The 24,936-nt window shown below is 33.8% G+C and overlaps 3 protein-coding genes across 3 annotated transcripts in view; 2 read left to right on the top strand and 1 right to left on the bottom strand.

Moving 5' to 3' along the window:
- Positions 1-2,757, top strand: part of HELRODRAFT_160929 (hypothetical protein) — a gene marked incomplete at both ends in the record, with an annotated part of 4,301 nt that extends 1,544 nt beyond the window's left edge. Inside the window, one exon of the mRNA XM_009020929.1 lies at positions 2,709-2,757. Coding sequence (XP_009019177.1) covers positions 2,709-2,757 — 49 coding nt within the window. The remainder of the gene's footprint in view (positions 1-2,708) is intronic.
- Positions 2,758-7,884: 5,127 nt separating this feature from the next.
- Positions 7,885-11,193, top strand: HELRODRAFT_160928 (hypothetical protein; the record flags this gene model as incomplete). The annotated part of the gene is made up of 8 exons (XM_009020928.1): positions 7,885-7,956; positions 8,272-8,351; positions 8,435-8,604; positions 8,859-9,121; positions 9,709-9,820; positions 10,452-10,633; positions 10,795-10,897; positions 11,090-11,193. The coding sequence occupies 8 exons, from the start codon at positions 7,885-7,887 to the stop codon at positions 11,191-11,193; spliced, it is 1,086 nt and encodes a 361-aa protein (XP_009019176.1).
- A 5,582-nt stretch (positions 11,194-16,775) lies between these two features.
- HELRODRAFT_160927 (hypothetical protein) lies at positions 16,776-24,936 on the bottom strand (the record flags this gene model as incomplete). Its single annotated transcript, XM_009020927.1, has 4 exons — positions 16,776-19,553; positions 19,714-20,440; positions 20,674-24,806; positions 24,925-24,936. 4 exons carry the CDS (start codon positions 24,934-24,936, stop codon positions 16,776-16,778), a joined length of 7,650 nt encoding a protein of 2,549 aa, XP_009019175.1.

Here is a 24,936-nt window from a genome sequence, read left to right as displayed (position 1 = left end):
GAGTGGTGTGAGGGGGGCACTGAAAAAGTTGGAAGGCACGTTCAAATGTAAGAAATGTGTTCATGGTGTGATTAATAGGACGGACGCAAGGACGAGGTTGAGTGGTGGTATTGAAAGAGTGGAAAGCTTTGTTTACTTAGGGGATAAGGATGGGGGATGTTTGAGCGCAGTTACGGCTAGAGTTCGTGTGGGATGGATGAAATTTAGGGAACTGGGTGGGGTATTGTGTGGAAAGAAATGGTCAGTGAAGATGAAAGGGAGGGTATATAAAGCATGTGTGAGAGCAGCGATGGTATATGGTGGTGAAACTTGGGTGTTGAGGAGAGAGGAGGAAAGTGTACTGCAGAGGGCTGAAAGAGCTATGGTGAGGATGATGTGTGGGGTTAAAGTGAAGGATAGGAGGAGTAGTACAGAGCTGATGTCAATGATGGGACTGAATGAGGACATTGTGACATTGATAAGGAAATCGAGATTGCGGTGGTATGGACATGTGTTGAGAAGGGATGAAAAGGGTCGGGGAGCGTTGGAGTTCGAGGTTGAAGGCGAGCGTTGGAGTTCGAGGTTGAAGGAGTGGTAGGAAGGGGTCGTCCGCGATTGGGATGGAGAGAGCAGGTGGAGAAGGACAGGGTGAAAGCGGGGTTGCGTGATACTGAGGCGAGTGACAGATGTGGATGGCGTCGAGGGGTATTTCGGTTTCATCATAGGTAGCCAAACGGCAACCCCCGATCTCGGGGAAAATGCCGTCTAAACGTGTGTTGTTGTTGTGATGTGATAGTGCAACATTTATAAAGTTACTTGACATGATATTACCAACATTCGCTCAAATCACATTGTTAGCTACACAACATAAAAGCTGAGTTATAGGCTTGCGCATTATAACATGTGTTGAAACTTGTTTTTTCATACCTATAAAATAGAATTACAATTATTAGAGTTCTTCACTTTAGGTGCTTTTGGTTTATATTCTGATTTGTTGGTGTTATAAACTATAAAAACTTTTTTTTGTGTATTATACCAAATAACTAAATCAGATGCAGAATAACTAAAAATCTAAATAATTATTTTATTTTTTGTTTAATTTTCAAAATTTCAAACCATGATATTTGATGCTGCACTACATGGGTCTTGAGTAGAGATGGGAATCGAACCCTACCTTGGATGTTTGAGCTCGGTTCGGTCAGGCCCAAAGTTCGGGTTCGGTTCGATTCGGTCAGGCCTAAAGTTCGGGTTCGGTTCGGTCAGGTCACAACAAGTTCAGGTTCGGTTCGATAAGATTTTGATCGACTTAATTAGTCGCAATAAAAACTAGTAGATATACGATTGAAATTATAGCTTTAAATTAATGAAACAATAAAGACCATAATAATTTTTCTTTTAATATACAAAATAAGGTACACAAATCTATTAAAAAATACTATGCAGTAAATGATTTAGCATGTGAGTGAATGATATTTAAAGATTTCAAGGCTGCATATTAAATTTTAAAAACATTAACATTTCTAATGTTTCTGGATTCAACCTAGCCCTACGGTCACTCAATGTCACGCCGCATGCTGAAAAAACTCTTTCACTAGCTGTACTGGTGGCAGGAATAGCTCACAACTTTCTAGCAATCAATGCCATTTTTGGAAGCTTGTGTTTGACATCATTTTCCTTCCAAAATTGCAATGCGGGACAGCCAGTTACAGGCGGTGCCAAATATTTATTTAGTTCGTGTCTTTTGTCGTTTTTGTCATAATTAGATAGGGGAGTTGCAGCTGTTTTGAAATCTGCGAGTAAATCCAATTCAGTGTCAGCTTTAAGTCTTTTTAATGGTGGCCGATGATCTGAATAGCTACATTCACCAACACTGTCCAGATCCAGATGTGTGTTATCAAAATGCTCTGATATGATTTCAGGTGGTATGGATGACTCAGTTTTATCTACCATGCTTCGCATTTCAGCATAAACAAACTCGCGATTTTTTGCACTCGCAAATGTTGGACCACAATGTTGAAATTTTACATTACAGTAACAACCATTATAATTTACGACTAGCCGAATCAATACTCATAGAACAAAGACATCCGATAATAAATATTCAACAACGGGCAATTGGAATTCTTTTTACCAAGGAATTAAAAAACAGGAATCATCGATAATGAAAATACGTAAAGTGTTATATTTATCGATAATGAAAACACATAAAAGTGTTATATTTATCGATAATGAAAACACGTAAAAGTATATTTATATTTGTGCATCTGGGCACAACCACAACATATGTGTGTATATATATATATATATATATATATATATATATATATATATATATATATATATATACGTCCTACCTCGGGAAACCGGGTCTCCGGACGCAAAACGAAGATTGATTGATTGATTTTATATATATATATATATATATATATATATATATATATATATATATATATATATATGACATTTTTGTAGAACTCATTTATTCGAAGGTCGGATTTTGTAGCGATGAAAATATTTGTAAAATAAAAGTACACTACTTTTTATTAAATATTTTAAATATTTGTAAGAATCAGGTCCAAAAAATTTAATTGAATTTTCGTTTACAATTAATATCCAATTACGTATAAATAAAACATAGTCATATAGCAAGTTCTATAAATTGATTAATTTGTTTTTTTCTACATAAATATTAACTAGAGTGAATCTAATTCCAATATATTATACCACAGGCAATGGGCTGATTATGATGTCAAGTTAGAGATGGAGGATGAAATATGATATACAGAGCAAGCTCTATGTATCTGTTGATTTTTTTTCTTTTTAATTTCAGTTTTATCTTTCGTCAAAAATTAATAATGTCTTTAAATTTCTTCAGATATAATTGGTTGTAATAAAAAAATGTTTAAATTAGTTTTTTCATTTTTCAAATCAACTTTCAAAACTGCTAGCAATGGGCCTTCCATGGTTTGGTTTAAAATAAACTGAAATCGCCGGAGAGAGTTATTTGCGAAAATAAAATTTGGTTAAATATAGATGAGCTGTTCAATTATTTTTGAAATCATACTTATTAATTTATATTTAGTATGACTTCTATAATCCCTAATGGGTTTTTATTTTGTGCTAAAAGTTATTTTTGATTTGAAATTTCTCGCCTCATAAATGTTAATTTTTTGACATGTTTGTGTGAAAAATATGCGTCAATCGCTAAGTATAAATGAATTTTTGTTAAAAATTATGTACATAATTAATTTATATGAATGTGAAACAGCTAAATTTTTGTCTTGATAAGTAATAAAACTCGATTTGCACTTTATTTGCTGGTTCTCAATTACAAATAAATTTAAATTTTCATACAGAGAAAAGCAGCAAACTAAAATTCATATAAATCTTCGTATGTGTAAATTTATGTAGCATTTCATTTCACAAGCTTCCATTCTGTTTTGTCGCTTCTTTGTCTAAGTTTCACAAGCATACATTAGTTTAGAGAATAGGTTACATTTTATCTCAACTTTGTACATTAGTTTAGAGAATAGGTTACATTTTATCTCAACTTTGTCTGGGTTTATGCTCACAATTTCTCTTAATTCCTTTTGCGATAGCTTTTTTTTCGAGCAATTAAGTCATTGTTGCTAGATTATGAGACTACCACGCCTGGATCGACATTTTTCTGTTTGATTTGTTTCTTCCAAATCACGTTTACTTTTATTGATACGCAATCCATAATTCTTAACGCTCTTATTCATCTCAGTTTCTGTAAACCAACAGGATTATAATTATTATCAGCAAGTACAAAGTAGAAATGCGTAATAAAGTCGAATCAGGTTTTAGGGAGAATGTGAATAAGAAATAACTGAATATATAGAAATGATTAAAATTACATCGCTGAGGGTGAATGAACAAGTAAAAAGTTGAACAGATGGGCGGTTGCGCGTTAGGATGTCGGCGAGAAGCAAAAATTTGACCTTGAAATTTGAGACTGGGGGCAAGAGATTGACCAAATAGTGGCCAAAATAGTCTGGCGATCTACTCACTACGGCCCCTAGATCCGCCACTGCAGAGAAGAAAGCTGAGAACCAAAAGTTTTGAAAGTGTCACTTTCCGGAAAACATAGCTGCGGAATATGCATATATGATAATAAGCATAATCTGCAAATGATTTAGCCATAAAATTAACTGAAACAATTGTTTGCATAGGTAGTTCGTGCGGTTGAGTAGACGCACGTTTTGTATATTTATATATTTTATTTAATTATGTATTATAAGAAAAAAGAGCTTGGACTAACTCCTTTCCAACAAATTGAAAAAATTTTCAAAATGTTAACGCTAAAGGTGGATATAATATATATATATATATATATATATATATATATATATATATATGTGTGTATATATATATATATATTTACAATATTCTATAAATTCTACCGAATGTTTGGCGTTAATATGTTTGTAGTTCGTTTTTTCGATTTTTCTCACTAAAGTTGTTTGGTGAACGTTTAGTTTATTAAAATTCAAAATAAACTTATTTTTCAAATTCATGCTGCAAATAAGGCCATATTTCGATTCCGAATGAATCATCGTCAGTGCTCCTTGTTGTATACATAGGAAAATATTGACTATGTCAAGATTAACTTTGACGTTGTAAAAATTAACTTTGGTGTTGTAAAATTGAACTTTGATGCGAATTAGGTGTCAGGTTTCTTAATTGGCTGGTCATCTTCTTTGGTCTCCTTTTCTTCATCGATAGCAATTTCTGTAATACAAGATGATGTCGTTATCTTGATTGTTGGTACTAGGAAGGTTATTGCTGTGTAGTAATTTGTTTTTAACAATCTTTTCAATAGAGTAAGTCTTATATCCATTGTTTACAAGCAGGTTAGTGACCCTCTTTAATTCAGCGTCGCGATTTTCAATATCGGAAGAGTGTGTGAATGCCCGGTTCACAAATGATTTTATTGTGCTGTCTTTAAATTGTTCAGTGCATTCACTTTGTCCATTCAAACAAATTTCTGTATTCGTTTCTTTGACATAGACCGCGGTTTTGAATCGTTCTTCGCCACGGGTGACCAACACATCGAGGAAAGGTAAACGTTGTTCCTTTTCACTTTCAATGGTAAATCTAAGTTTTGATTTGTTTAAGGTACCAAGAAGTTGGGTGATTTGTTCAGGATCGTTATAGGAGACAAAGATATCATTCACGTATCTGGCGTAGATATTTGGTTTTAAACTTGCATTGTTTTTGAATGTTTCATTCTCTAGCTGTCCTAGGTAAAAACTGGCAAATAGGACGCCAAGGGGGGAACCCATAGCAACACCATCGATTTGCTTGTAAAGTTTGCCTGTGGGGCTGTGGAATGGTGCTTCAGTAGTGCAAATTTGAAGAAGGGACTTCAGTTGTGCTTTCGGTATGTTCAATGGAACCATATCTGAGTGGTAAACGGTGTTGATAATTATGTCGATTGTATCATGAACTGGTACATTTGTGAATAATGATTCAACATCCAGAGAGGCAATAAAGCACGTGAAGATTGTAGTGTGTAATTGTTTGGAATATATGAGGTTAAAATTTTGTTCAAGAATTTTGCAACAGGGTAGGTGACAGTTGTAATTTGGCTAATAATTGGTCGGATGAGATGATTCTTTTTATGCGTTTTTTATGCGAAAAGGAGACCAAAGAAGATGACCAGCCAATTAAGAAACCTGACACCTAATTCGCATCAAAGTTCAATTTTACAACACCAAAGTTAATTTTTACAACGTCAAAGTTAATCTTGACAAAGTCAATATTTCCCTATATATACAACAATGAGCACTGACGATGACGGAATCGAAATATGGCCTTATTTGCAGCATGAATTCGAAAAATAAGTTTATTTTGAATTTTAATAAACTAAATGTTCACCAAAAAACTTTAGTGAGAAAAATCGAAAAAACATATTAACGCCAAACATTCGGTAGAATTTATAGAATATTGTAAAAATTATGGTCTATTACCAACATATATATATATATATATATATATATATATATATATATATATATATATATATATCAAAAATTCAACACTACTTTCAACATTGTTCAACTTTTTTATATTTCTTTTTATTTTTTTAATTTCAGAGAAATTAGACATTTTATTTTTTTTTTTAAATTTTTATTAAATAAATTTGCAAATAGCTATTTCGAGTTATAGATAACTCATCTTCAGTGCATTATATATAAGATATGTAAGATATTTGATAAGAAGGAACAAGTAATTATTAATTGATATAAATTATTTAATTAAAACAGAAAACCAATAAAATAAATTTAATAACTATAAACAATATAAAACGCGATTTTTAAAATTTTTAACGGCAAGATTGTTTATGTTATGGTTGTTAAGGTAAATATCAACGCTCAGCCGAGAAGCGCGAATTAATTTATTTAATTAACTACATATTATTAATATTATTTTTACAATATTTAAAAACATTATTATTATTATTGTTAACGTTATTATTATTATTATTATCGCTGTGGTTCTTCTTGCTTCTTGTGATGATGTTCCATTTGCAAGTGATATTTGAGCTTTGGGTTGTGGCGTTGGTATCTACAGTGTTGGCACTGTTGTTGTTGTTATTGTTGATGCTGTTGTTGTTGATGTTGTTGTTGGTGTTGTTGATGTTGTTGTTAGGGTTGTCACTATTGATGATGTTCCAATTGCAACTGATATTGGCGCTGTGGGTTGTAGCATTGGTATCTACAGTGTTGGCACTGTTGTTGTTGCTGTTATTGTTGATGTTGTTGTTGGTGTTGTTGATGTTGTTGTTAAGGTTGTCACTATTGGTATGATTGTTGTTTACATCATCAATATTGTTGGTTATAACATTGTTATAATTATCGCTGTTGTCGTAATTGTTGTTGTTATAATTATAATGATTGTTGTTTTTATTTAGTAGTCTATTTGAAGGTAGAATGTTGTTAGACTGTACTTGAATGTTCATGGAGGGATTTTTGTTCTTATCAAATATCTTACATATCTTATATATAATGCACTGAAGATGAGTTATCTATAACTCGAAATAGCTATTTGCAAATTTATTTAATAAAAATTAAAAATAAACAATAAAATGTCTAATTTCTCTGAAATTAATAAAATAAAAAGAATTATAAAAAAGTTGAACAATGTTGAAAGTAGTGTTGAATTTTTGAAATGTTGCGTTAACAACAGTTTGTTACCAAAATATATATATACATATATATATTATTGGTGATGTTCGGCGTTAGTTAACTTCCAATTTACCATAATGAGGCTAACAGCGCTGTTTCGGCGAGGATGCTATCTTCAGATCAAATATGTTAACAAATAAACACACATACGCTCTGAAGATGGCACCCACGCCGAAACAAACTGTTAGCCTCATTATGATACAGATGTTAAACAAATACAATTGCACCAATTTAGTGGAAAGTGGGAGATGTTGCATGAGTAACAGTTAACTTTTAATATATGTTTACCCAGGCTTTAAACTGTGGCCATTGCCGAAACTGGAGAGGACACTCCATCATTATCACAGGTTGATAATAAAAACAAGAAATGTTGCAGTTAACATGGAAATAGAAATGTAATTAAACGTGTATAATTGAACTGAAACGTATATAATGTCAATAATTGTTATACACACAAATTGTTTAATACACATAATTACGGCAAGGAAAAACAATTATATATAATAAGAACAAAAATAGATCTAAATTCATAATTTCATAATTTGGTAACACAAAAATTATCAATAAGTGAATTTAAAATTTGTTGCGTAGAAGTTCGCTTTTATACAGGGTTCTTTTTCAGCGCTTGTTTGCTAGGCGGCTTTTTCAAAACAATTTTTGAAACTAGTTTTCTTACAATTGCGAGTTTTGCGATATGGATTCTTTTATTGAAAAATTCGTGAGTTACGTCCAGAAAAGTGGCATAGACAGAGAAAAGTTACTAAAGGTTTACTTTTTTATAACTAAAAAATATACGAAGCCACAAAAATAAATGTTAAACGATAACTTAATAAGTTAGCGATATTGATCTGTACTTTTCACAATTTTAGTCATCACGATCTTTTTTGCAATTTAAAATGTTTAAATTTCACTTTTTGCTGCGATTGCATTAGTATTTGTTAATTTTTAGCTAAAATAAAAAACATATTTTGTTTTTTTTTGTAAATTTAAATGTTCACGCGTTAAAGAACTATAGTTCAATTACTTTGCAATGCATATTATTCATTAAATTAAACGAATCAACATTTTTATTAAAATACAGTCTAGTTTGGATGAACAGGGTTGGTTTGGCCAAGCTTGCAAGAGCCTAAAGCAGAAAAATAACTTCAGTAATCGAAAGCGGTAAAAGCACTATTGAATATGTAACAAAACTAGTGATAACATTAAAAATTTGAAATTCACTGATTGCATGACTTATTGCGGAGGAATAGATGCTTTTTAGGTTTAACTGAAAATGGTCCCCAAGGCAACGATGAATGTTTGCAGAACCTACAGAGCATAGTAACATGTAACAACAATGCCTTAGCCAAGTGGTTGCATGATAACCAAACAATCGTCCGGAGCAACAGAGATGATATCTTAAAGATACTGCAAGGTAATATAATTAATATACAATGTTTTTTGCAGCAGGTAGAGAACACTGATGTCATCGATGAATCACAACGGCAAGCCACTCAGGCATCACATGATGAAAGTGTTGCAATTGTTGAAAAGGTATTGATATATAATTTATAATGCATTATAATTTGTATGCACTACGTCAATTTATTTGTAATAAACATTGCCTCAAATTTAATATTCCCTTTCTGCATATTTGTAATTTTTTATCATCTATTCCTAATTCCCAAGGGGTACATGAACTTGAAGAAGAAGGAGAAGAGGTTAGTTGCAGGACGTACGCCAACTGCACCGTGCATCTTTTAAGTAGTGCAGTTGAAGAAGAGGTGTACCAAGGCCTCCGCGAAAAAGATGCAACATCAACTGAGCGTATCTGCTTCGCGGTAGAAAATGCCATTTCGCCCTGCATTGCTATCACAAATAGTAAACGCGAGAATCGTTCGCGTTACATTATTTATCTCAAATGTAAATTTGAGATGTGCAGATTATTTAAGGTAAATATAAGTCAAAACAAAATTGATATTTATACATCGTCTACCAATTATAACCATAATGGAAAATTAGTAAGACAACTAAGAGGCCAACGTAGAAAAAACTTGTATGAACAGTTAATATTGCAACATCCGTCTGTTTTACGTGAAAAATTTATAAGATCCTCCAATGCTGCATTAATAAAACAGGGGAATCTACAAAATATTCATTCGTTGGGGGTATTTAAAATGTGAGATGTGAGGCTATGGCTGCAGGCGATAAAGCAAAAGATGACGTTATTGATCTAATAGAACGTCAAAAATTTCAAAAAACGGATGAAATTTATATATAAGCAGTTTCAGCCGTTTCATTTTATGCCACTTTTTTTTCCGACGACCAAATTGAAGTTATTTTGAGATTAGGTCAGACAGACTTACCAACAATACATTTAGATTCAACGGGGTCTGGTTCGTCGTCTTCATAGCAAACAAACTATATATCTATACAGCGCCGTAGTAGGTCTTGATGCGGGTTACGCTCAAATTTTTAATTTTATAAGCGATCGCCATGACACAGCTTCAGTTGCTTATCATTTGATAAATTTTAAAAGATACGTCATAAAAAAGGTAAACGCCTGGCCAATTTTTATGAAGTGGTTACAGACCACTCAATGGCAATGATAAATGCCGTTTTAACTGGTTGGATTGGAGTTGATTTGAGAGGTTACCTGGCAATGACATTTAAATGGTGTATTAGCGAATGTGTCCCAAAAAATCAAATAATGATAAAGCTTTGCTGCGCGCACTTTTTTAAAAACAGTTCGATTTGTCAAAAAAAATTTTAGTACAAAAGAGGTTGTTAAATTTTATATAAATGCCTTTAGCGTAATACTGCAAGCCAAAAGTTATAGACGCATGATAAATTTAATTACTTCATTCTTTCATATTACATGTTCGTTAAAAAAAACTCCATCTTTAAATAGTCATTTTGATAAGTTTCATGAATCAACAATCAATGAAGTAAGTCATTACGATCTAATTGAACACGTTTACGATAATGAGGTTAATGAATTGGAGACAATTTACGAAAGTAGCCCATTTTATCGAAAAGGCTTACAAATTCTTGAACATGTTAACGACCAATTGCGTTTGGTGAACGATGAACAGACGGAACCAAACGAATATTGTAATAAAACTTTCGCGAAACTTGTTTTAAAAAAATATATTTCGATTTTGCCTCTTTGGACAGTTCTTTTGAATAAAAACGGGGAACGAACAAGCAATAGCAAAGTTGAAAATTGTTTTAGGTTTATTAAACACCAATTGCTAAATGGATCGATAAATTTAAAAATAGGTCGTTTTGCGGAGTTGTTAAAAAACCATGTTGATGCGCGTACGAAAGAAATTCTACTGCAAATACCCGCTTCTCGTAAAAGAAAAATAAAAACAGTGGTAAAAGAATGTGAGGAAAATTATTGGGGAAAACGTAAACCTTTCAAAAGTTATTTCAACAGCATAATCCGCTTGCCTAACCAGGTGCATGAGAAGTAAAGGTAGGTACCTCTCGATAGTCGGAAAAAAAGACCAACTGCATCTAGAAAAGGTAAAATATCAAATACGCTCCGGCTTTTCGTTTTGTTACCTGAAATCAATCAATCAATTAGCTTGTAAAGCGCTATTTCTGCGATGTTCAACAGCGCTTCTCAATGAATTTTGAAAACAGATGGGTCTTGAGATCCGCTCTGAACTTCGCAAGTGATGGAGAATTAGTCAGAGAAGTAGAGAGTTCCAGAGAAAATGGTCAGAAAAAGCAAAAACAGATTTGGCAAAAGAGTGTTTAACACGAGTTAAGAAGACGCGAGAACAAGAAGACGATCGTAAACCGGGGCGTTTAGGTTCAATTAATATATTTGACAAATACTTAGGAAATAATTTAGATTGAGACTTATACATAAACGTGCAAATTTTAAAAATTATTCTATATTTCTCAAGCCAGTGCAAGAGAACAAGATATGAAGATATATGAGAAAAGAAAGGGGCACGAGCAACTAGACGAGCAGCATAGTTCAAAGCTTTACTTAAAGGATAGAGTATAGAATCAGGAAGACCATAGTAGAGCGAGTTACAATAATCAATCCTGGATTGATTATTGTAACAAGTAACAAGAAGGAGAAGAGTAGGATCATCAAGAATAGGCAAAAGTTTTTTTGTTTTATGTAGATGAAAATAAGAGCTTCTAGCGACACTATTAATCTGAGAAGAAAGAGACATAGTAGAATCAAAGATAAAACCTAGACTACGAAACTTGTGAGAGACATCAAGAGTTTTAGAATCAGGTAAGATAATAGGAGGAATAGTAATAGAGTGTTTAGAATTATTAAAACAAATTAATTCAAACTTAGAAGGATTAAGTTTAAGACACATAGAGTCAGACCAAGCGATAATTGAAGAAAGACAGAGATAAATTATGAAGAACACTATTGAGATTAGATGGAGGAAAAGAAGTAAAATCATCAGCATATAGTTGACTAGAAAAAGAAAAGTTATTAATAATACGAGGTAGTTCAGAGGTATAGAGTATAAATAGAAGAGGGCCAAGGATAGAACCCTGAGGTACCCCGAAAGTAAGAGTAGAGTAGTTAGAAGTAGAATTATTGAGAACAACAGGAGAAAAACGATTACAGATAAGAAAAAAACCAAGATAGACAAGAATCAGTAATATTAAAAAGAATGTCAGGACCATGTGCCCAGGATCTGCTACGCTTTAATACTAACTCTAATAAAAATGGTGAAGAAGGAAGTGACACCAAAGAAGATGAAGAATGATACCGATTAATCAGCTACCTTTCCATTGTCTAAGAAGCTATACACCTAAACAAAAGCTGCACTGAAGATGATTTGCTAAAAATCAAAATAGGCTTATATGTATGATGAATTTACATAATAATAGTTCTATTTTTAATAAATTTGCATAGTAAATTTGGATAATAATTCTATTTTTAATATATTGAACAATTTCCAGAAAATTCTAGTAAGGAAAATTGTAAAGACAAACTTTAAATTTGTTGATACCAAAAATTCAGTAGAATTCATATTATATATATAATAAATAAATGCATACATACCGTAGGTAGATAAGTAAATGGTAGTAGGTGGGTAGGTAAGATAGGTTGGTAGATAGCGGTGTTTAGTACTCCAGTATTTAACAAGGTGTCGCAGTCGAATGAAAAATATTCGACTCCGGGTTCCAAATCCAAGAAACAATTTTCAACTTTTGCATCATAATTTTACTTAAATATCACTACTAAATGAGAAATATGTTAAAAACACTCATCAAGTAGGTAATGTAAGTCAAGTCAATGTAATTGTTTTTTGATAAAATCTTTTTATATTTTAAAACAGACTGAAAGAAAATTATGTGATTTTATTGGCATTATTAGCATTTATTTTGTTAAAGATGATTGCACGTCGCTACACATAATTATTTTCTTAAAAACGCAATCTAAAAAATATTTAAGAAAAAAATCTCCGGCTACAGCGCTCTGGTATTTAAAATAATTAATTGAGTAGCAGTATCTATACAGTATTTAATTACTTTGCGGTGGTTATTGGTAATAAAATTTAATTACTTTGATAAAAAAAGTCCATCAATCCTTTTTCTTTTGTGAAGTATGTGCAATTTGTGCAGTAATATGCTAACTGCTCTAACTCTCTATAATCTACATACTTAAAAATTGTGTAATGAGTTTATTAAGCACGTGAATTTCGCATATTAAATTATGGCAAATGAAGACAGCATAGAATATATTTAAAATATGTTGTAATTACTTTTTTACAGTATTTAAACATCAGTAGCAGTATTTTGTTTAAGAATACTATTTAAATATTTGATTTTGACAAAGTATTTGCAAAGCATTCAAATACACAACATTTAAGTATCTTAACGACATTGGTAGGTAGGTAGGTGGATGGGTAGGTAGGTAAGTAGGTGGTAAAATTAGTACAATATTGTATGAGTTGATCAATTTGTAGTTATCTATCAAACTTTTCTAACTGCAGCAAAAAGAACGATTCTGTTTTAAAACGTAAGCACGTAACATACGAGTTCAGACGCCCTGTTGACGACTGCGCGCGTCAATAAGTTTTACCATTTGCTTCACTTCACTTCGTTGTCCAGACATCTCATAATGGATACATAGAGAGGATCATCAAATTTTACAATAACCCGTCATAAATATAAATAACTAAATAAACAAAAGGTCAAATATATATATATGTATATATATATATATTTATTTGATCTTTATATTTGACACACACACACACACATATATATATACATAACGGATGGAGACTAAACGAGGACTGATATATATATATATATATCCTATATTAATTACAATGTAAATTGAAAATAATAAATATGAACAGGAACACGTGAAACCACAAATACACACGCTGCTTTTTATCCAATTAATCATTTATTAAAATATATTTGTGGTTTCATTTTATAATTTTGTTTCACAATATGACTAACATAAATAATGTATCTGTAAAGGTATTACATAATATTAAAATATTAAAAACTGCTAGACATTTTGAAACAAACCTTTAAATTTTTTATTTCAAACGGTTAATGGAGAAAACACGCTCCAGTTACTAATTCAGTTCTGCAGATGTTTCTTCTTTTAACTATTATTATAATAATTATTTGGGTTTGCGCTTCAGCATCATATTTTATGTATTATGCACATTCTGAGATAAATTTATTAGCCTGAACATGACCCAAACCCACACGCGCCTACGAATACATATTGATATAAGTTGACATATAAATAAAAAAGCATATATATATATATATATATATATATATATATATATATATATATATATATATATATGCAGTTCAGAATTTCACATTATTGGCATTGCAATTCAGTTTTTTTATTATTGTTAAGTTCAATGTTATTCATTTTTTGAAATGAATAAAATTTATTTTGTTCATGGGCTCAACAAACTCGCTAATGAATTGAAATTCGTTGGACGAAAATTTTGAAAACCGAATTGTAAATCAAATTGAACAATACCAATAATGCTGTGATATTCGTAAATAACTGTACACGCACACACACACAGATACATATATATATATATATATATCAGAGATTTTTGTCGGAGTTGGTATTTGTTCAGAATCCTACTCCAGAAGGTGTCATGAATTTTTTTTTATATTCTGAAAATATTTTTTAGGGCCATTTTTTTAGAAGATAAATATGCATATAATTTAATCGTCTTTAATACTGAAAATAAATGATAATAATGTGAATAAAATCACACAATTTTCTTTCAGTATGTTTTGAAAGATAAATATAAAGTAATTTTACTAAGAAAAACAATTACGTTGACAGATTTTTAAATGTTTTTTATAGTTTTTTTCATAGCAAATGTTAAAAAATTTTTTGAAAGTCGAAACCTGGAGACGGAGTTGGACATTTATCCGACTCCGACACCCTGATATATATATATTTATATATATTTAAATATACACACATCCGAAAATGTATTTATCAATTGTTGAACCTTTTTTACACATTTTAAAATGTTCAAATTATAATAATCGTAATTAATTAATTAATTAATTAGTAATGATATGATTTTGTCTTTCAATCAGAATTCGACCAATATAAATATCCCAGTTCGTTATTGATTCAGTTTATGAGTAAGTTAAAATGTTAGTTTTAAAATTCAAAAGTTTGTCCAACCAACAAATAAACAAACGAAATAATAAATGGTAATAAATAAAAAGTGTTTGATTAACATAATTAATAGCCTGACAGTGTGCAGTCAGTAATCAGACGGGAAGGAAGCAACGTTGGTACTATTAGAGCGCACTAATTTTTATTTCATAGTCATTCATCGGAATCTAATGAATCGTGTAGAATATGTTCGAATTAGAGCACAGAAAATTTCAAATTAATAAATGAAAATAATAAATAATCGATCATACGAGTATTGGCAAAGATTGATTAGATGCTGACATTTATTATTAATCCGCTCTATGAATCGACTAATTGGTTAGATTAATAATTCAAATCATATAATTAAGTTGATTTCGAAGTTATGTTGAATGAAGCTGAAAGCCAGCTACATTATAAACGTGATAACAAGATGAATAACCATCATTTCTAACAAGAACAAAAATGATTGAGTTAAAACTGTTGATTTATAAAATATTAAGTTCGAATCGTATATCTCCACAAGCACTGTTTAGCATTGGTAGCACTGAAGTTTCTCGCGAGACCTTGTGTCAACTGATTTGTCACGTAGCCAACAGCTCAACAATATTACACAATCAAAAACAGACCAAATATTTGCAGTCGCTACGCTACTTAATATGCTTTGAGCAACTGAAAGTTTATTACCATATCGTAATAATTGGTGTTGTGCTTGTGCTAGAAAAAGTTATAGATTGGATGTAAACATATCCGATTATATCATAAAATAACGAAAAAAATAATTTTGATATTATTGCCACAAATGTTTAATAAAACATTAATGTCGAATTAACTGGCACTGCTCAACAAAAAGCCATCTTATACGAAACGGAGGGCAAAGTTGTGCTGAGAGCTGCTCTTTCATTGAATACCCAACTAGGCCGTTAATTAAAACATCTTCCCACTTAACCACAACAACCATCAATCAGTGCAAGCTGTCATCTAAGCAAGGACAGCAAGTACATCAAACATCATTTTGATCTCATTTAGCAATCTTCGGCTTTTATTTTCTGATTATTAAGTTAGAACAATAACAAAGAAAGAAAAAAAAGAAAGAAGAAAAGAAAGTGCAGAGATTTCAAACCACTAAAAATTGTAAGAAACATTAATGAAGCAACAAATTTTAAAAATAAAATTTTAAATTCAGTGAAATCTCTGAAAAGATCATATTGACGAGATAGCAATGTTCTGCAGCTGTCCTCACCCAACCTGCCTACTTAGGAAATATAACATTGACATTCTTTAGATAAATGAAGGTAAAGTGAAAGCACAGTCCAATGCGGGCCATAAATGACAGTGGAGTGCTAAATAAATGAAGTCTACAATATTATTCAATTGATATGTAGGCCAACAATTATTCTGATACAAGCAGCTACCAAAACTATTAAAACTAGCGGTGACAATCTCTATGGTATATTTGTTATGGCAAACTAGAGATAATATGTGTATTATATGTATTAGAGATATTATTACATACACACACAAAAACATACACACACAAAAACAGACAGACACACACATACACACACACACAACACATACACACACACATACACACACACACACACACACACACATATATATATATATATATATATATATATATATATATATATATATATGAATGTACGTATTCGTGTATATATATATATATATATTTATATGTGCATGTGTATGTGCGTGTGTGTGTGAAAGCGTGTGTTGTGTATGTACAAAGATACCACAAGGATATGGCGCTATGAATATACAATATCAAATTATGCGTTCAAAGCAAATTTATTAACAAACGTTATAAAACGGCGACATCATCTATGTAATATTAAGTAAGAGAGTAAGTATACTATATAGGATGTCAATAAAGTATGACGAAGAAAATAGCAACCCATCAAACACATTGAACTATCTTAAGATGGCTCAGATCGAGGTTGTTGCTGTTGTCCATCTAATTGTTGTTGTTGCTGGTTAGCGTTACCCAACTGTTGCTCGAGTAACAACCTGGATAACATGTTAGCATCTGTATGGCTAACATAATTCTGTTGAATGGGTGCTGTTGGAGACCCTTGTTGCGGGGAAGTGTCTGTCATCATCAACTGCTGTAATATCATTGCAACATTTGGATCTGATACCAAATTAGAACCAGCAACGTTGCCCGCTTGTTGAATGCTATTAGATGTCTGTTGCTGTGCCACATTTGTCTGTTGCTTTTGTTGTTGTTGCAATTGTTGTATTTGTAATTGCAGTTGCAGATCTTTCAATTGTTGCTGTTGTGATAAATGATGTAGTTGTTGAAGAGTGATCGCATTAGATTGAATAACTCCAGGTTGTTGTTGTTGCTGTTGTTGTTGTGAACATAAAGCAGGCTGTTGCAATTGGGGTTGGTTGGCCAATTGTGGAGTGTGCTGTAATAGTTGCTGAAGTTGTTTTTGTATTTGTTGTTGAGCGGTGGAAGGTTGTTGCAAAGTACTTGGTATCTGTCCCGATGAGTACATGCTCTTAGTTGCAGGCAAGGTGGTCATCACCGAACTACCAAGTTGACTTTGTAACTGTTGTATTTGTTGCTGTGGTTGTTGTAAAATGGTTTGATGTTTTTGCAACAAAGAACTATCTTGATGTGTTGGTTGAAGTTGCTGAATTTGGTGCAAAAACTGTTGGTGTTGCAATTTTTCTTGGCTGCAAGGAATCTGTTGAGAACTTTGCAGCTGTTGAAGTTTTTGTTGAGTTTGCAATAATTCTTCCTGCTGTTGTTTTAACTGTAACTGGTATTGCAGTTGTAGTTGCTGCTGTTGCTGCTGCAACGATTGTTGATGCTGAGAAGGCATTTGAATGGTATGTGGCTGGATTGGAATTGGTTTTTGGATTTGTTGAGAATTGGGCTGCTGTGATTGTGGGATTTGTGCAGGTTGGATTATTGGCAATACTGTATACTGTGAATTTGGTTGATTCAACAAATGTTGTTGCTGTTGTTGCAACACCGGTGCAGTTTGTGGCAGCTGTTGACTAACTTGCGGCTGTTGAAATGTCTGTGGTTGAAAATGTGGCACAGTAATAGATTTAGGTGGAATTTGTGTCAATATTCCAGAATTTTGCAACAAATTACACTTTTGTTGTTGCTGCTGTTGCATTTGTTGCAACTGTTGTTGGAGTTGTTGTATTTGTTGCTGGGTGAACTGTTGTTGTGGAAGTTGTTTTATTTCTTGTTGAACAATTGGATTTGCAAGTGATGGCTGATTTTGGTTTGAATATTGATCAAGAGAATTTTGCAAAATATTTGTTAATTGTTGCAACTGCTGTTGAGAAAGTTGAGCAATATTTGCTTGAGATGGTTGTTTTGGCTGATTAGTCAAAACAGGCAAATCATTTTGTTTGGCATGTTGTTGGTTGTTGTTGGAATCAGTTGAAGCATGACTGGAAGGCAGTTGTTGCAGCAGTTGTTGACTGATCATTGCTTGCGGTTGAAACACTGGTTGTTGTTGTTGTTGCTGCTGTTGCATCAGGTTGTTTTGAGTAATTAACAAATTTCGTTGAGGAAGAAGTTGTTGCAGTGTAAGTGATCTACTAGAAGACGATTGCGAATTGAAAGGAGAGCTCAAAGACTGTTGAGCCGAATTTTTAAGTTGCTGGTGCTGGGCCAATAAGCTCAAAAGTTGATTTTTCTCAACGGCCAGCTGCCCGGGATTGTTTAAATCAGGTGAAAACAGCGGAGCTATTACAGGAACAGACTGATGTTGCTGCTGCTGTTGTGGTGGTGGTGGATGTTGACTGGCCAGGCAAGTAGACAACAGATTTTCAAGAAAAATTTGTTCATTCATCTGTTGTTGTTGTTGTAGATGGGAAGTCTTCAAGTTCAGGATCAAGTTTTGCAAATCGACATACCAATCAGCGGGCAGCAGGCTGGCACTGCCGGAGAGGTCGGTCAACGTTTGTTGCAACGCTGAAGCATTCCCAACGGGAGGTGCGGACGTAGATTGCTGCAGCTGATGTAGAAGGAAAGCATATGTATCGTCTGCCAACATATTTGTATGCTGCAAATTATTTTTCAAAAAATATTGCTGTTGTTGTTGTTGTTGGGTCAATTGAGTAAGAAGATTTTGATCTAATGGTTGATTTTCTTCTAAAGTGAACAAGTTACCAATCACGTCATTTAATTTTAGCTGTTGTTGTTGTTGCTGCTGTTGTTGAGAATTTTGAAAGTGAGCAATCAACTGCGGCAACAAACTAACAGGAACAGAGTGCTGTTCTAATAACGCCTGTAACTGAACATACTCATCTTGCAACTTTTTAATCTGTAATAACAATTTCATATGAGCTAACTGCTCGGGAGTCAAGTTTGTCGTCATTAACTGTTGCCTTAACAACGTAGATGGAAGTTGAGGAGATAAGAGACCGGTTGAAAGGTGGGTCGGAGTAGGAGAAGAAATGCCAGTTTGAGAAACTCTAACCTGGGGAGGTAAGGATTGAGTATAGAATTCGTGTGATCTAACTCCTGAATTTGAAAGATTGTTTATAATATTGGGCAGTTGTTGAGATAGAGCATGCTGCAGCTGCATCAACTGATGGCTTTGTAAAATTTGCTGCTGTGGTTGCTGGGCATTTGATTGGAGAGGTTCTTGAAGTGACATTTGTTGTGCAAAAGGTCTTGCACCTACATCAACACCTAATGACAAATCGCTTGAACTCTTTTCCTGTGTAATTTTTGGTTAAATATTTGTTAAAAGTATTTTATTTATTTCAAGTTAAACTATCACAATAAAAAAATGTTGGATTTAAATGTTTAATCAAACATTCCAAATAATAATATAACTATTAAATTTTTAAAATTTTCAACAGAAAAGAAAGAAGTACCTGAAGGCAAGGAGATGAATTCAAACTTTGACTGGCAAGTTGCAACAACTCACTCTGATTAGCTGATCTAATCTGTTTGAGCAGCAACGTTACAAAATCTTCTGATTGTTGTTTGCTCATAGGCAAAGGTGGAGATTGTAGCATGGCTGGTTTGCTTAATAGACGAGCAACTTTCATTAACTGGTGAAAATCGTTATAACGAGCTTCTTGCAACAACAATGAAAGTAAATCAATTTGTTCACAATCGGAAACTTTTGCTGCAGAAGCGACAGCTTCGCTGCCTCTTATGATTGTCGATTCTTCTTCTGATTCGATTTTTTTGTCATTAGCAATAAGCATTTTAGGCAAGTCCTCGTTTACTGGCTCATCAGTAACATTTTCCACCTTATTAGCATCATCAAAATTTGCAGAATTTATCTGAGACGAAATTTTCTCAGCAATTAGAGCATCAACCGATTGTTTTCTCTTAATGTTCTGCATGTCTTTAGCCGTTACCACAAGAGGATCACTTGTTTTAACTGAATTGCTACAGGCAGAATGACTGGTGCTCTTTAAACTTTGTGATCTTTTTAAACCAGGGCTGACAGACCCCGAAGACGATGGCTTGTAGTCGTATGAGCTTGATGTTAACGTTGATGTTGTAGATATTAACGATGCTGGTGGTGTTAGTGGTTTTGTAACAAGTAAGTTGTTAGGAAACATTTCTCCAGATAGAACTTTTGATTGACTATTTGAAAAAATAAATTAATTTGATTACATCGAAAAAGAAAAAAAAATATAATAAAAATTTTTTAATTAAAATCTGATCCTTATACACACAACATACATATGTAACATGCAAAAAACTTCTGAGTGCTTTTGCATTTGAACCATTGCTAAAAAGCACCACAAGCTCTAGCCATTAAAGTCAATATTTAAATAGATAATCCAAAACATTAAATATGAATAAAAATTTTTTACCTGACTCCGTCGATAACATTAACATCCTTCACATCCTTAACAATAGGAGTAAAAGCACTGGCAGCACTTCCACAGTCAATTCCCAACGTAGTCAAAGTAACCTCAAACCTGCCCTTCCTGGGCTTGCTCAGCTGGGCACTGATGGACGTTGGTATGTCTAGCTTACCAAATTTATCAGGAGAAGATAGGGCAGAAGTAATTGATGAGTTGCCATCGATGGAACTATCACTAGCTGCCTTTATTGGATCCATTTTAACACTTGACACAACAAATCGTTTTTTCTTTTTCGACGAAGTTGTCTGTAAATCAGAAGCAGATGCAGAAGTTGACGTTACAGCTATCGTTAAATTTTTGTTAAATGACTGTTTTGGTTTTTGTCCTTCAGAATACGATGTAGCCAGAAGAATGACTTGATTAGACGATTGACTTGAATCAACTCCTACACTCGTGCTACAAATAGGCACACCACTTGATACAACCGACTGAGCATAAGAAATAATTCCAGCAGTAGTTTTCGGCCAGGCAACATGAACTGGCAGCGAGTTTCCAGATGGTGAGTAATTTGCAAGGTTTTGAGGATGCATCATTTTCTTAGGATTGGTGTGAAGTTTTTCAATTAGTTGCTGTTCTAAAATAGCAAAGTCGGACAACTTCTCTTTTGCTGATGGTGGAGTACTTGAAACCACCTGTGGCAATTGAGATTGGTGAAGATTCGACATATCATCAGCATTAACATTTTCTCCGTCGTGAGTTGTAAATTTTTTTGATTGAGTTATAGTTTTTTTTGGTGACGACGTTGATAATAGGAGAGATGTGGGAACAGTTGAATTTACTTGGTCTAACTGCTGAGACAGATGCTGGTGAGATGGATATATTAGGTTTTTATCAGAATTTGCAGATAATGACTGTTGCAACTGTTGCTCGCCACTATTGTTTATTAAGCTATGAACAAAGTTCGTCCAGGAAGTGGGTTGCTGTGGGTCTATGGGTAGTGAGGTATTTGATTTTGGAAGAGAATCAGATTGTAATGATTTCAAAACTGATAACAAATCAGAATTCAATGTAATCTGTTTAGGTAACATTTTTCGGCGTTGCTGAATTTGCTGTTGCAACAATAAATTATAAGTAGCAGCGGAAAGATCTTGTAAATCCTGCTTCTGGGAAAATGCCAAATGTCTAGCAAGTTGTTCAATAATATTTTCAGGTTGTAACAAAAGAATGTTCTGACTTGTTGATTGTTGAATATTTTCTTGTAATAGAGGCAAACTTTGTTGTTGCTGACGTTGTAATATCAAAGATTTGTCATTGAGATCCAACAAAGACTTTAACTCTTCAACGTCAGATAGTTTTGAAACATCTAAGGTTGATAGACTAATGAACGAATTATCATCAGGTTTCACGTTTCCCAAATTTTGTTGATCTGGCAAGTGTTGAATTTCTTGAAAATACTGTTTTTGCTGTAAAGACTGAGTCAACATTTCAACCTCCCTAGATGGATCAGAAATATCCTGAGATAGTTCATTGACTGTGGACAGATCAGCTGACAAAAGAGGTTGTGGTTTTTGTTGATTCAAAGATTGTGACTGTTTTAGTTCATGTTCTAATCTTGATAAACGCTCTTGAATTTGTTGTTGTTGTTGCTGCTGCTGCTGTTGCTGCTGCTGTTGTTGTTGTTGGTTAAGAAATTTCTCTTGCTGAACCTGCAATGCGGCTGCAGCTGAATCATCATTCAGATTCAATTGTTGTGGTTGAGAAACGTGTTGCAAAAAATTTTGTTGAAGATTAAAGCATTGTTGAAATGTTGATTGCTGCTGCTGTTGAGCAGAAACTTGCAGCTGTTGTACATCAGGCTGTTGCTGTGGTTGAATCACGGTTTGCTGATTTTGAAGCAAAGAAGATTGTCGAGAAATTAAGGGCAGTTGTTGTTGTTGAACTGAAGATTTTTGTTGAACTAAAGACTGTTCTTGTCCAAGTAAAGTTGGTTGCTGATGATGATGTCCAATCAAAATCAGTTGCTGTTCTTGAACCACATGTTGTTGTTGAACAGAAGGTTGTTGCAAAGCGAAGGATGGTTGTTGTTGTTGGGAAGCCAAAGTTGGTTGTTGAGAAACCGAGGATGGTAGTTGTTTTAAAACCAAAGATGATTGTGGTTGTTGTGAGACCAAAGATGGTTGTTGCTGTTGGACTAAGGATGTAAGTTGCTGTGAAATCAATGATGGTTGCTGTTGCAGGTCCAAGGATAGTTGTTGTTGTTGTTGTGGTGGGACCAGCAATGGATGTTGTTGTGGTGGTGGAACCAGCGATGGATGTTGTTGTGGTGGTGGGACCAGCGATGGATGTTGTTGTTGTGGTGGGACCAGCGATGGATGTTGTTGTGGTGGTGGGACCAGCGATGGATGTTGTTGTTGTGGTGGGACCAGCGATGGATGTTGTTGTTGTGGTGGGACCAGCGATGGATGTTGCTGTGGAACTAAAGATGGCTGTTGTTTTTGTGAAACTAAGGACGGTTGTAGTTGTGGGACCAAGGATGGTTGTTGTTGTGAAACCAAGGATGGCTGTTGTGGTGAGATTAAGGAAGGCTGTTGTTGTTGTAGAACCAAGGATGGCTGCTGTTGTTGTGAAACAGAAGATGGTTGTGGAACTAAGGATGGTTGTTGTGAGATCAAAGATGGTTGCTGCTGTGGGATTAAAGATGGTTGTTGTTGTGGGAGTAAAAATGGTTGTTGCTGTTGATCCAAAGATGATTGCTGCTGTTGTTGTTGCTTTGGAACAAAAGATGGTTGTTGTTGTTGTGGGACCAAGGATGGTTGTTGTTGTTGGACTAAAGTCGGTTGTTGCTGTTGTAGGACTAAAATTGATTTTGGTTGCTGGGGTGTAATCAAATTTAGTGGTGGCTGTTGTGGTTGTTGTTGCAAAACCACAGTCGGTTGTTGTTGAACCAGAGACGGTTGTTGTGGAACTAAGATTGGTTGTTGTTGTGGAACCAATGTCGGTTTTTGTTGCTGAGGGACCAAAGATGGTTGTTGTTGAGCTTGAGATAATAAAGTATGCTGATAAATCTGAGATTGTTGATTAACTGTTTGAAGCTGTTGCTGTGGAACTAAAGTCGGTTGCTGTTTTTGTGCTACTAAAGCTGGCTGTTGTTGTAAAAACAAAGTTGGTTGTTGTGAAACCAAAGTTGGTTGTTGTTGAGGGATTAAGGACGATAGCTGTTGTTGCAGCTGTGTGGTTATGGGTTGTTGCAGTGTCACGGCTATTTGTTGCTGTGGAGTCAAAGATGGTTGTTGCTGATTATTCGACAGTTGGGGCATTTGTACATGACTAATTGTTTGTTTTTGTTGAGCTTGAGATAATGAAGTTTGCTGATGAATCTGAGATTGTTGATTAACTGTCTGAAGCTGTTGAATAATTGGCTGTGAATGTAATTGCTCTTTCGATGAGACGGTGGAAACATTATTCTGAAGGGTTGAAGAGGCTGTGACCTTACCTAATTGATCAACTGTTTTTGTTCTGGCAAGGCTTGGAACGCCAGCAGGTGTTGTTGCACTCGTAGCTGTAGTTGTTGCTAATGTTACAGGGGTTGACTCGAGTTTAGATTTTGATTCTACTTTTGGAGTTTCCATTTTTGTTCCTGGATGGTTAGTCAGTTGTCCTAATTTCAATTTCAAATTTTCAAAATCTTTTACATCACATTTCTGCTTCATGGCAGCATTAGTTAAAGTAGAAATTGAAGACATGTTCGTTGAAAAATTGTGGTTGGGTGGTTGTTGTTGATGCTGTTGTTGCGGCTGCTGCAGAGATGTTTGATGCTGCAATGTGTGTGGAGGCTGTTGAAGCTGCTGTGATTGTGGTTGCGGAAGATGTTGAGTAGGGGTTTGTTGAGAAATTTGTTGCAAGTTTGCAGTCTGTCCGACAGTAACATTTGGTGAAAGAATATTTTGGTTGCTTGTTGTGCTGACATTCATAGAAATTAATGAGGTGGAAACGTTTGACGTTGATGTTGTTACAAATGCATTGACTGTCAAAGCCTTTGTCGTCATTTCAACTGTTTTTGCGATGTTTCCATCACTATTGTTATCCTTTTTCCTAAGAGCATCAACTTTCACAGAATCCAACAGGTCTGGACAAGTTTTCTACATATGAAATTGAATAATTTTTTATTAATCACTTTTATTTTGTATTTTATATCAGCGTTGAAATTTTCGAAATAGCACTAAATAAAATTTTACTAGTGTTTTTAGTTTTTAAAACCTTATATGACAT

Source organism: Helobdella robusta (genome assembly GCF_000326865.2).
Source record: "Helobdella robusta unplaced genomic scaffold HELROscaffold_3, whole genome shotgun sequence".
Classification (NCBI taxonomy): Eukaryota; Metazoa; Annelida; class Clitellata; order Rhynchobdellida; family Glossiphoniidae; genus Helobdella; species Helobdella robusta.
Note: the sequence above shows the minus strand (reverse complement) of the source record. Positions and strands in the feature narration are given on the sequence as shown.